A 12,845-nucleotide genomic window follows, 5' to 3' on the forward strand; every position below is an offset into this window, starting at 1 on the left:
CATACTGCTGGATTGTGTTGAGCTTTTTGTCAACCAACACCTCCAAGTCTTTCTCCTCAGGGCTTTTCTCAGTTCATTATTGTGTGGCCTGTAGTTGTCGTTAGGATTGCCCAAATCTAAGTGCAGGACCTTGTACTTGGCCTTTTCTGTCAAGCTAGACACTTTGGACACATCCAGCAGAACTATCATGTTCATTTCTTCAGCTGGTGCATTGTACCTGATTATAAATGCCACTTAGTATTGGTGGTGGCTCACTGCAGAACATTTAGATATGGTTGTATGAATCCTTTAAATATCCAGGAATAACACAGGCATGTTACAGCTGATGGTACCGGGAGCTTAAATGGCAACTAGCAATGTGAATCTACAATTTAAATTTAACTCTCAAGTACTTGGGTGTCAATATCTCTTGGAGTGGATTAATCTTGCTGACATAAATAAACCTTGAGCTGAAGAAATTTGAATCCTGGGAGAGAATTCTGGGAAGCACCACAATATGCTTGTCATAATCTTACAACTTTTCCTGGGTGCCTGCTGTTAACCACTCTTACAGACAGGATAGTGGGGTAGATGGACCTTTTGATCTAAGTCAGCATGCTTGTTGTTATGTCTTAAGAAAAAAGTCACGTTGCTAATTTGATAGGTGCATTCAGAGCTAGATTATACTTGTAAATCTGAAAATCTCCAGGCGTGACAATATGGGTATCATGGAAAGGTATTTTTTTACCAGAAGGTAGGTGGGAAAATAAAAACCTGTCCTGTTTCCAGTTCCCTCTTTTCTGTTGGCAACTAGAGTGTTATTATCCAGGATTGACAACTTTTATCATTACCTCTACTTCCCTTTAAGGAATGGTGTTAAAAGATACTCAAACTAACTACAGAAATCCAATCTCTGAAAGTAAAATAAATCTCGTTGCTCTGAAGTGTATGTAGGACAAGGAGACATACGGTTCTGGATGGTCAGACTGGATTTGCAAATAGTTTCTCTCTGTGTGCTGTGACAAACATTTTGGATGGGATTTTCCTTTTTTTTTTCCCCCAGGTGATGAGTTTATCAATGGGGATATGCAGAGAACTTTGAAAAAGAATGGTTTCTGTATGATTAAAAGTATTAATTAAAAAGAAAAAAAAAAGAAGCTAATTCAGATGTAGATATTGACCATTTAGTAAGGTATATTTAGTAAAATAGATACCATCTAACCTTACTGTTGTATCTCCCATATAAGATGATTTGGACTTGTCCAGTGGCAGCCTTAAGAGGTTATTGCAGGATTTTTCCTGATTCTGCTGCAGCCTTTAAGAATGCTGTGTAACCCTTACAGGAGACATCTACTGAAGGATATATGCTGTGACATCAGTGGGCTTTACTGTAATGTGCCCAATTTTCTTGTTATGCCAGTTTTGTACATTAACATAATAACATAACTGTTGGTAGAGAGTCCAATAGGTCAAAATAAGATCCAGTATTTCTTATCAAAGATAATCTCATAGGTGGCAATGAATGGCTTCTGTTTCTCTAGTAATACAGGATCTACCTACATGTTTTCTGCCCTTCGCTCATTTTCTCACCATGTGGGTAGATTTTCCAAGGTTGGGGTGGGTTTTGTTCATTGCACTCAGCTAAGCCTTGGGTGAAATATAATGCTGATTGTTTTCCCTCCCTTTTGAATTATATGCAGAAAGAGATGGGTTCAACTGAAGACCTTTACCTCTCTACACGAAAAGTGAAAGAGCTCTCTGTGATCGATGGCAGGAGAGCCCAGAACTGTATCATTCTCCTTTCCAAGTAAGTGTGCTAAGGATATGCCATGGTCAATGTAGAGGCAAGAGGGGATGGAATTAAATAAACGGACATGCTTCTTTTCCGAGCTAGAACCGCTTTCTAATACCTGCAGAACTTCAGAGAAACCTCTCTTGCAGTGTCATAAAAGCATGTCTTTCTCAAGAATTAGCCCACTTAATAAACATATGCAAACACACATTTTGTGCTTTAAGCAGATGAGCATCCAAGATTTGTCTGAAGACTCATCACCAGAAAAATATTAGAACTCACAGGCAAATGAAAGCAGTTCTTTGGCAATGCTTGCTCTTTACTCTTAAGTGATATGCCCCCCCATGTCGTTTGTCTCTGTCATGTACACGTTTCTTTCTAGTGCTCTGAGCACCTCCCTGGAATACAGCAGAGCCGAGAGTGATGTTCATCTTTGTTGGTTTTGACTTTTGATGGGAAAAGTGGTAAATGTAAGAAGATATGTTCAAGAATCAGGTCTCGTATTTGTAAATAAGGTTTTGGAAGCCAGGGGTTGCCTTTACATGCTCCTGCAATGACTAATGCCTTCAAATGCTGTGACATCAGGGCCCTCTATATGCTTTTCATGTCTTTCTGCCAACATGAGTACTAGGCTGGATGTCTGTCACTAAATACCAGATTTGTGCAGACAATGATCCACCAGAGAGAGCTGCCTTTCCTACCAGAAGAGGGACAGCAAGGTTGGAGACAGAACCTGGGAAAGCTGTGGCAGTAATGAGCAGTACAGCTGCGTCACAGATCGGTAGAAAATGCAGGTTTGCGTGGATGTGATTGCTTGTCTGCTCTAGCAAGCTAACAGTTAAAAGCAAACTTGCAGCCAGACCACCAGGACTGGAATGAGTTCTTTCCATTGCTTAGTGAAACCCATTATGCTACCCAGGTGGCATTAGCCTGCATGTCAGCAGGAACCCCACCATCCAAACCAGCAATGAGGGAAGGCTTACATTTCTCTCTCTGCAACAGTTGCCAGCATGTCTTTGCTGGTGTTGGCAGCTGACTGCAGGCTGGGGCAGACAAATGGGGAGGCACTGAGGCAACAGGATTTTCATGATGTTTGACAGACCTGCTAAATTGTGTCTGAGGTTCACACTAACTCTTGTGAGCAGATGGGACATTTCCTAGAGGTGGTAATATAATGTGTGCAGGTGGCTAGGCTCAGAAGGATTCAGGAAGGTGGTCCATAACTTGGTATGATGCTAAATATTTATTAAAATCTTCCATCTTCAAAATGAAAGCAGTGTGGACAGCAGCAGTATGTGTTTTTCACCATTCACCTCTTCTGCCATGCAAGTCTGGCCCATTCTTGCCTGAGAGGAATCCTCTTTAAATAGTGAGAGAGAAAGGACAGTCTCTGTGGTTTGTCTTCTCTTCTGCTGGCTGCAGCAAAGTGGCATGAACTTGCACTTCAGGGTACACAGCATGTGTTCACTCTAGGTATGCCATGAAGCCAGTCCACTTCAAGCTACTAGTCTGGGCTCAAACCAGAGTTGAAAAGCTGTGGTTTGTGATTGCCAATTTCTCCACCAGGAAATATCATGGTCTTACCATAGCATGGATGTTAGCAACTTGGGAAATGAGCTTGCTGTCCCTAAGAAGCACATTGTGCTGTTAACTTCACTGCACTGTGCTGTGGGAAGCACCAGTCAGCATAGCTATCACTGCCTCACATAATTTAATGTTTGTAACAGATAGCGTTACACCCAGTGTATCAGAAATATATTACAGCGTGGCCCAGGGTTGCTATTCCTCCAAAACTTACCTTTTAAACTAGAGAAGCAGAAATCTTTGGGAGCGAAAATGGCACCTCTGCGTTGATGCCTTTTTCTGCTCTTTTTGCTCATATGGTTCTATTATTAAAGAGATCAATTGGGCCACTTGGCTACAGACAATAATTGAAAGGGTTTTACAACCCCTTTGCAGTTCTTTTTCGTTACCCCACTTCTTCCTCCTTCAGGTTAAACCCTGAAGGTGAGATGCTCCCAGCTAAATCAGCCCTAGCTTCTGACATGCCTTTGCTGCTGCAGCACACCTTACATGTGTGTGCATGTGAGTGTGCACACATGTGCAATTGAGAGAGGACTTAAAACCAGTGATGAACAAAGAGAGTTTGTGCAACCCTGAGCTGCAGCCCCAGCCTTCAGGTTGCCACAGTATCTGCCAACAGCTGTTTCCTATTGACTCTTACTGTGCATATATCCCTGTAGTTTATTCCCCCTTTGTTTACACTAAACTGTCATGTCCTTTAAAGTAAAATCGCTGCATGGGTTGGGTTTTCTTTCCCTCCACTCCTCAAATGTTTTTGTTTTACTAACACTGTGTTAGCAGGGGTCAGGCAGAGCTCATGTTTCATATGGTCCAACAAGCCAAAACCTAGCTAGAGTGAGAAATTGATGTCTCTTGCTTTCTTTTGCAGAGAGACTGGAGCATGGTAGGCTAAGAAGAGATGGAAATTGAATCGCTAGTTGATTTTTGCTGACAGTTAACAGATTTGTAAAACTTCCTCCCCATTCTAATATCTATTTTCATTCAAAAAAACAAAAAAACAACAACTGTATTTCAAGTAGTTGATAGCAGCATCTTTCAGATTTCCTGCAGTAGAAGGATGCAGTTTTCCTTGTTTAATGGAGTCTGGTAGATCCAAAGAGAAGCTCTGTTCCCTAAGCCAACTATAAAGGTTTGAATAAGCACAAGATCAGTTTATCTCACAGTATTTCCAGTAGGCCATAATTCAACCAGGACATGGAAGAATCTGTCTGTGGTGAGTCCAGGTAAACAGGTGAGAGCAGCTTCTAATCTGGTTTTCTTAATGGTGTTCCCAACATACAGTTATTTCTGTCACACTGGGAATCTGCTGTCTCTCATGGATTTCCTGATGCCTTCAGTTTCTACCAGGCTGGAGATTTACTGTCAGACTTGTGTGGTCTGGAAGAACCATCCCACATCCCTGCTTTTTGCCAAGAAGCTGGAAATGTCTCTCACCTTTTTCACCAGGATGGCTTCTTCCTGCCTCCATTACTTAAGTAATGGATAGTATTTTCACTGTTCTAGTGTTTTTGTTGTACCGTATCTTTAAATGTTCATGCAGAACATAGAATCATAGAATAGTTAGGTTGGAAAGGACCTTAAGATCATCAAGTTCCAACCCCCCTGCCATGGGCAGGGACACCTCGCACTAAACCGTATCACCCAAGGTCTCGTCCAGCATGGCCTTGAACACTGCCAGGGATGGAGCATTCACAACCTCCCTGGGCAACCAATTCCAGTGCCTCACCCCCCTAACAGGAAAGAATTTCCTCCTTATATCCAATCTAAACTTCCTCTGTTTAAGTTTTAACCCGTTACCCCTTGTCCTGTCACTACAGTCCCTAATGAAGAGTCCCACCCCAGCATCCCTATAGGCCCCCTTCAGCTGCTGGAAGGCTTCTATGAGGTCTCCACGCATCCTTCTCCAGGCTGAACAGCCCCAACTTTCTCAGCCTACCTTCATATGGGAGGTGTGTTGCTTAATGTCTTGCTCTGTCAAATGCTTTGGAGGGGTGCAGTTCTGTGAGAGACATTGCTGAGAAGAAGGCTCAATGTATACTTATGGAACATTTTTGTGCAAGTTATTGTGCATGAATTTCAGCAAAATCAGTGTTCTCCTGAGATGTGCTTGTTATTCCTGTAGCCCAGCTAGTCAGCAGTAACCCGCTCAAGAGGCTTGAAACAGTAGGAGTGCTAGCTAAATGTCGTAAAACCAGTAGTAGCAAAAGGCCACAGAGAACCATTTCTGTATGTCAGTAGATAGACACTTTACCAAATGTGGTTTTCATGTTTCAAATACATACCAATTAGGAAGAAGAAAATGGATTTGTGCAATGTTTCCAACCAGAATACTAGAGACCAAGTATTTCTCTCACTTAGCTGTGCCTCCTCAGTGCTTCTAAACCTCCTCAGTTCAGGCATTAAGAGGAAAAGCTATTCAGCCAATGTCAGTCTCAGCGTACTGACAGTGCTGTGCCTTTCTGCCATGTGACAATACAGTCACACCTTATTTCAAGGTAGATTCCAGGCAACATGATTTTGGGGTATAGGTTGTATCTTGAATGCAGAAACAGCTCACTGGACTTAGTTCAGTTCCTCGGTGTGCTATCTTGAAAAACACTATGCCATAAACAGTGTCTCCTGGGTTCCTCGAGCGATTTTCTGATTTTAAATGAAGGCCTACAATCACAGAATCACAGAATCCCAAGGGTTGGAAGGGACCTCGAAAGATCATCTAATCCAACCCCCCTGCAAGAGCAGGGTAACCTAGAGTTCATCACACAGGATCTTGTCCAGGTGGGCAATAAATGGCTTTATCTGCTATTCTGAGAATTAACCCTAAGGTTAAACTGAACACGGCAGTCAGTACCGTCCTGCCTTAGATCACAACTAGGAACTGATAGGTAGGGTTCTGGTAAGGGATAAACCACTGCCTCATCAATATGTTATTGTAATTTCAGAATTCCCAAGTTTGGCCCTGGTTTGCTCTGCCTGGCATAGAAAGACAGCCATCCCCAAATCCTTCTTGGTAGAAAATTGAGCATATTTGGATACAAAGTCTTGGTCATTCATGAGCTTTTGCTGACAGAAAAAAAAAAAAGCCTGTTTCTTTGGCAGAATACTTTCACAGTGAAGTGCTAAAAAGGCACTGGTGGATTTCTTTTCCCAATGTGTTGCTATAATAGTGGAAGATGTACCTGGTAAAATGTCCCAGCTGTTGTCGGGCAAAGGTTAAGGCACTGTTTTTCATAGGCAAGATGAGTTGGCAGCTGAGATAAGAGGATGTGAAAAGACTGACTGCATCTTTCCGCCTTCTTAGTGAATGCACAGTTAGACCAGCCTGACTACTGAATGCTTCTTCTCAGAACAGGGAAACATCTTTTCCTGCCTTTATGGGATAGTGACAATAAGTATTCCCAAACCACAGATATTTAACAGCCCCCAGATTGGCAGTGGTACAGAGCTTTGGGAGAGATCAGGAGTTAAAGAAGCCTTATGTCCCAGTCACAAAGTTTGGGAGCGAAATAACTAGTAGCCTGTGTGAAATGGGTTATGGAAATGGAAAGTTCTGCAGTCAGTAAAAGCTAAGATTTGTGTGAGCTACACAAACTAGCCAAGTATCAGTTAACGCCTCTTGGTGTCACATCTACTACTGTTGGCATCTTTTGGAAGCACTGGGGTTCAGTTTAGTTTGAATTAGAAAATGGCCTTGACACATGATAATCGGTTCTCCAAGTTAAAAGGAAGAGTGGGATTGTGATCCCTGTGGTATGGGAGCTTAATGTAGCTGCAACAATGCTCCAGGTTCTCTGGCAGTAGGCAAGCATGCTTCTTTCTCAAGAGCTAAGCAAGATTGAAGGAACAAGCCCATGAAATAACTCACTTTTTCCTCTGATGGGGGAGATGGTTAGTGAGTGACAAGTATTCTGCTTTGATCCACAGGAAGGAGGAATGAAGAGGGGAGGTTACTGTGAATTAAATCAATGGGTATATTTAAAGAGGAAAAATGAACAAGCACTGGATGTCTGTAAGGGAAGTTGGTATAAAACTGCAACATCTCCCAGGCATGTTCAGAGTCAGGCCACCAGCTTTCTCCAAGGGGACAAAACAATAAACCATTTGATGTCTGTAAGTGAAGCTGGTGTTAAATCAGACAAGGTGTCCTGGGGAGATTAGTGATGAATTACTCTGCAGAGTCAATAGAGATTATTTATGGACCTGGAGGGGATAGAGGGAGGCAGACTAAGTACCATATCAGAAGTTATTTGGTACATGTTGGTCTTTAAGATTGCTTGAAAATGACTCAAGCAGTTGGACTTCCACAAGCTGCCACCAGATGTACAGCCAAGGGAAGAAGGAGGGACTACTCTCAGTAAAGATCCTTTTCCTTCCTCATCTAACCAGCATCAGGCTGCTGTGAACAAAACCAGTCAATATCTGTGCTATGAGTGAATGTGCTGCAGCTGAGGAAAGGGGGAGTGCAATTCCTTCTGGTCACGTTTACTTCCTGAGTTCTGATGGCAGTATCCATGAGTTGCTGAGGTGTCACGCAGGGCAAATACAGCTTGAATTGTATGCTGCTCTGAATTGAGTTGTCTCCAGCAGCTGGAGGAAAAGTGCCTGGATATGAGAAGCCGGTAAGAAAGTCATTGCAGGCTTTCCACTAGATACTGAAATGCAATTTCTGTAGTGTAAATTTTTGGGCCGTAATTCCACTTTAATTTGCTGTCTGTTCCATATGAATTTTAGGCTTCGAGCCATGCCTCTATTCAGTTCTAAATGAAAAGATTTTACACATCTGCTTCAGGTTGCTCTTTAATCAGTTCACCTGTTTCTATTTAAAAGCAGCACATCTGTTTCACGTTACTCATGGCCGTCTTTAAGATCTACTGCGTGGCTTGGGCATGACTTTTGAAAATACAAGAAGAATCACTTGATTAACAATTCTTTAGCCACTTATTCAGCCAGTTTTTAAGAGGGAAGATCCCTGTTTTGTGCTGTTGAAGCACAGCTCTTGAAATGCATCCTACCCCAGAAGAGGAACAAGCCCACTTTGGAACAGTAAGATTGTTTTGCTGTACTTGTAATTGGATTGGTAATAATCTAGGATGCACACCTGCGGGCATTGTGACCCTGTTATAGGCCTGTAAGTCACTAAGTTCAAATGCTTCTTGGCAAGGGGCTGGCAAGCTTTCTGCTCTTCTCTACTGCGGGCTAAACCAGTCCACCAGAAGCTTTCCTGCTGATGGCAGGGGACAGGCTCATCCAAGAAATCCAAGTGTTTGTGTGTCTGTCCTTGGGGCTCTCGATTATTTTTGAATGGAAGATGTTTTGAAATGTATTTAGTGCTGATAAATGGCAGCAAACAGAGGAGCTTGGAATCTGATGTCCTTGAGCTCCTGGACAGAACAGCAAATCAGCAATAACGTGTATCGCATCTTCTGTTGACATACCTCAAACCTGTCTGTTTGGTCCTGTTTACTGCCTCCCCAGACACACACAGAGGTACTTGCACTGTGCAGTGGAGTGGTCGGTTTAGTAATTGCTCAGGTCATTTGCATGGAAAAAAAAAATTAAACTTGCTCTCAATGTTTTTATCCTCAGCAAAAGTACCAAAAAATATTTACCCGCTCCCTGGTGTTCATGGGTTGGCTTCTTGCATCTGACAGACTGTGTCTGTGTTACAAGATGCAGCTAATCTGCAGACTCCAGATTGTGGAAGATGTAAAGGTGTTCTCTAAAGGAAAAGTAACCAACAAAACATAGCACTTTGAAAACTGCAGGCACCAAATTTTCTGGGCATGTGTGTATGTGTCTGCTAGGAGCCAGGCCCACACTCACTAATATACCTCTCAGCCCTCATGTGGTCATTTTTTTTGATCAGTTCCGGGTCACACAGCCATGGACTTTACAATTCGTTATTATTAAAGCCAGATTGTAGAGATTGCAGATTTTTATTATTATTAAAATATTTTATTATTAAAGCCAGATTGAGATTGTAGTGCTTTATGCGGAACCCCATGCTCTGAGCTTTGTTGTTTTGATCCTCAGTCAAACTGGTCATCTAAAGTAAAAAGTTTCCAGCCTTTTCACTGTAAAATATCTAATCCTCCTATCTCATACATGTGTGGCCAATTATGTAGCTTTTCTGAAAATTCAGTAGCTTTATCTTAGTTGGTATCACTTTGGCCTCCTTGTCAAAAATAGACACAATGACCAGCTAGGAACAGAGCAAGAACAATTAGTTCAGAGGTGTAATATGTAAAAGCTTTTGAATATCTGCTGATTCATATTTTAGTTTCCAGGTGTTTGTTATATTGAGCAATATTAAAATGGTTTAAGTCTCTTAGATTTAGTAATATTAGTCTGTAAAAATAAAACTTGCTCTTTTGCTTTTACCTAGTTTCAAAAATATGATTCTATCCAAATGACAGTAGCAATGTGAAATTTCAACATGGAATTTCTTAGCACTGAAGACAAAAACATTCTGCCTCATGCATCAGCCCATCTCTCATTCAGATTTGCATTTTCTCTTTCGTCTGTCAATTAATTATATTGATTGTAAAAGGTCCATGGAGACTGCAGACTCCACTTCTCAAATACTTCTTTTCACACTTTCCTGGTTTAGTCACACAATTGAGATTTTCTTGTGGATAGACTTTCCTTTATGATTCATTTGGTCCTCCTCTACTCTCCTGAAATGACTAATGAAGGTGTCACGGTTAGGGGTGGTGGGGTAGAATTTGTCAGTTGTGCATTTCTTCAATGACATCTGTGCTGAGAACCACCAAGTTCATTTCATATAATCTATCAAGGAATCTCTCAATAATCACAAATGTTGATGACTCCTGTCTGCCTTGGATTTCAAGTGGAGACCTTGAGAGGCTTTTTTTTTTTTGATGCTGTGTTTTGTTGTAACTGATGACCCCTATTCATCGCACACAGATGGGCAGGGGTAGGTGGGAAGGAGAGTGTAATTTTAATACCTCTGATAATATTAATAAGCTATTGTTTTCAGAGCACTTTGTTATTGGATGAAAAACATGGCTATGTAGAGGCTGTTAATTCCTTCTTCAGCTGCGACTGCTAACAGAGCAAACTTACCTAATACAACCAGTCTTCTTACAAGAAACTCTGTTCTCAGGTCTGTAAGGGAAAGAACAGTCGCATTACTTGTTACTTGGGAGGTGCTTTAATATTCACAAGCTGGGGTGTTACATGGGCTTACAGTCACTTACAAGTCACATAGATTCAAGTTAAAGAACTTAATGAGGGAGGTATCTGATATGGGGGAAGTTGATCTTTGAGGCTCTGATTGTTCTTAATAACCTAATTTTTGACATCTAATGTTTGATTATCTGAAGAGGATAAAATATATGATCTATAAAATCTCTGCTTTGGAACAGATTCATTCATCTTACTGAATACTCTAGAATAGCAGTTTCATACTAGAGCTTTCCATGATTCTTTTGTAACTTTTAAGTGCAGCTTTTTGGCCTTTCTACTTTCTGAAATTGTCAGAGGCACTTAAGCTTTGCATTAATGGTCCAATGTTGATGCTGTTGAAAGGCTGAAGCTGACTAATGAAGAAATCAGACAAGCAATCTTGAAGATGGATGAACAAGAAGATCTAGCAAAAGATATGCTTGAGCAGGTGAGAAAGTTTGCAATTGGATATGTCTTATTCTTAAGTCCCTCACTGCCCTTTTTTCACCTAAAGTGGGTAGATGTACTGGCTCTTCTGGCATGTCTGCAGATCTGAACTTGGCCCCATCATGTCAGTGGAGCACATGAGAGCACAAGGAAAGTCTTTCTCCCAGTATTGTCAGATAGACCTTCCTTGTGTAACTCTGTATCGGGTTGATTTCGTGAGTTTTCTCTTCTTGATCCAAAATATGCATTGTTACTGTTGGTATGAGGTTTTCTTTCATGTCCTGTCTTTGCACCTGTGATTTTTCCATAATTTTCCCCATCTGTTCTTTATACTGCTGATTATTTTTTTATCGTTCCTTTTTCTTTTTCTTAATTTCCCTTCCCTATCTGCAGCTTTTCCACTGTGAAATGCCATGAACCAGGTCTTTTAAGTCAATGGTTAGAGCTGAGACTGGAAGAGATCTCACATTCTAACGAGAAGGGTTAGAAACGGAGTCAGGGTCTCCTATCCTCTGCAGCTGTTTCGCCCGAAAAATGTGATTCTTTCTTTGTGTGCAGCCATGGTATTTAATCATGTACAAAGAAGATCTTCCATTTTAAATTTATAGCCTACTTGTTATCTGAATGCTCACAGCTGCTCTAGAAGTCACTGCAAGCTTATGATGCTCCACACCTTTGAATATCACATTTTATGGGAGTAGGATAAAATATTAAAAAGCAAAGTGCTTGATATGCCTTGTGAGCAGTTTTTGTGGTTGTGTGTTGGCAATATTTATAACCATACTAAAGCACAACTACCACCAGATATGTCAAAAATCCATCAAACTATGCTTTTAAGGTCAGCATATGAACAGCAGTCAGTGTCAGACAAATATTTAGTCACTTGGTTATTGTTTATTGTTTCAGCAGAGTAGGGCAGAACCAAGAGAGAGATAGATGAGGCTTTGTGTGTACTCTAGGATAGGCACAATGGGTACTTCACACTGAATAAGACACATTCTGCTCTTTTTGCAGAAATCTAAACTCCAAGTACTGCTGTGGGAATCAAAGTTCTCTCAGTACTTCCCCTTGGATAAGTTGCAGTAGCAGTTGTCCTTTAGGATGTAAAAATGGGAAATTCCCCGTAGAGTTAAGAATTAATCTAATGGGGTCAGTGAGGGATAAAGACAGAATGGCAAGCAGGGGCTTAAAAAAGGTCAGTTTTGTATCTTCAGCTGTGTTATTTTGAAGTTATGGTCACATGAGTGAGTCAACCTAATGCATCCCCATGGTAACAGAGAAATCTGCGGGCCCTCTGTCTCTCCATCAGGGTGTTTTGTGCTTCACTGTCCCTCTCTCCGTTTCCCTGGACTACTTATCTCCATGTTTTGTTTATGTCTGTCACTCCAGCTGCTGAAGTTTGTTCCTGAAAAGAGCGACACTGACCTGTTGGAGGAGCATAAACATGAAATTGAGCGCATGGCCCGGGCAGATCGTTTCCTCTTTGAAATGAGCAGGTCTGTTTGATGCATTATGGGAAAATGCTCAAAGGGCTTCTTGGAAACAGCAGTAATTGTTATTGAAAATGGAACATCTGGCACTGAAGGAGAATGTGCAAGAGTGTGGGCCAGCATTATACCCTGCATTTGACAGAAGCCCACAAATGTTACAAATATTTCCATTCATTACACAAACTTCTTATTAATGATAAGCGCTTTCCGTGCTGTCATTTAAGGACATGTCCCCTGATGACAAGCAGAAATTTGCCTCCTCTGACTAAACTTGTTCACTAAAAGGAATTCAGATCCAACTATCAGATGTAGTATAGTCAGGGGTCATGATTTCATATAGATCCCTTTTTCCACTCAGCTATCTCATC

At 41.4% G+C, this 12,845-nt stretch overlaps 1 protein-coding gene across 2 annotated transcripts in view; it reads left to right on the forward strand.

The window, feature by feature from the left end:
* DAAM2 (dishevelled associated activator of morphogenesis 2) overlaps nucleotides 1–12,845 on the forward strand; it is a 178,840-nt gene that overhangs the window by 144,270 nt on the left and 21,725 nt on the right. For both annotated transcript variants that reach the window (XM_061365987.1, XM_061365988.1), the window contains 3 exons: nucleotides 1,680–1,786; nucleotides 10,904–10,988; nucleotides 12,377–12,483. In XM_061365987.1, the coding sequence (XP_061221971.1) occupies nucleotides 1,680–1,786; nucleotides 10,904–10,988; nucleotides 12,377–12,483 (299 nt within the window). The remainder of the gene's footprint in view (nucleotides 1–1,679; nucleotides 1,787–10,903; nucleotides 10,989–12,376; nucleotides 12,484–12,845) is intronic.

Source organism: Neopsephotus bourkii, unplaced genomic scaffold (genome assembly GCF_033783945.1).
Source record: "Neopsephotus bourkii isolate Nb327-2 ecotype Australia unplaced genomic scaffold, CSIRO-AGI_Nbou_v1 NB_1292, whole genome shotgun sequence".
NCBI lineage: Eukaryota > Metazoa > Chordata > Aves > Psittaciformes > Psittacidae > Neopsephotus > Neopsephotus bourkii.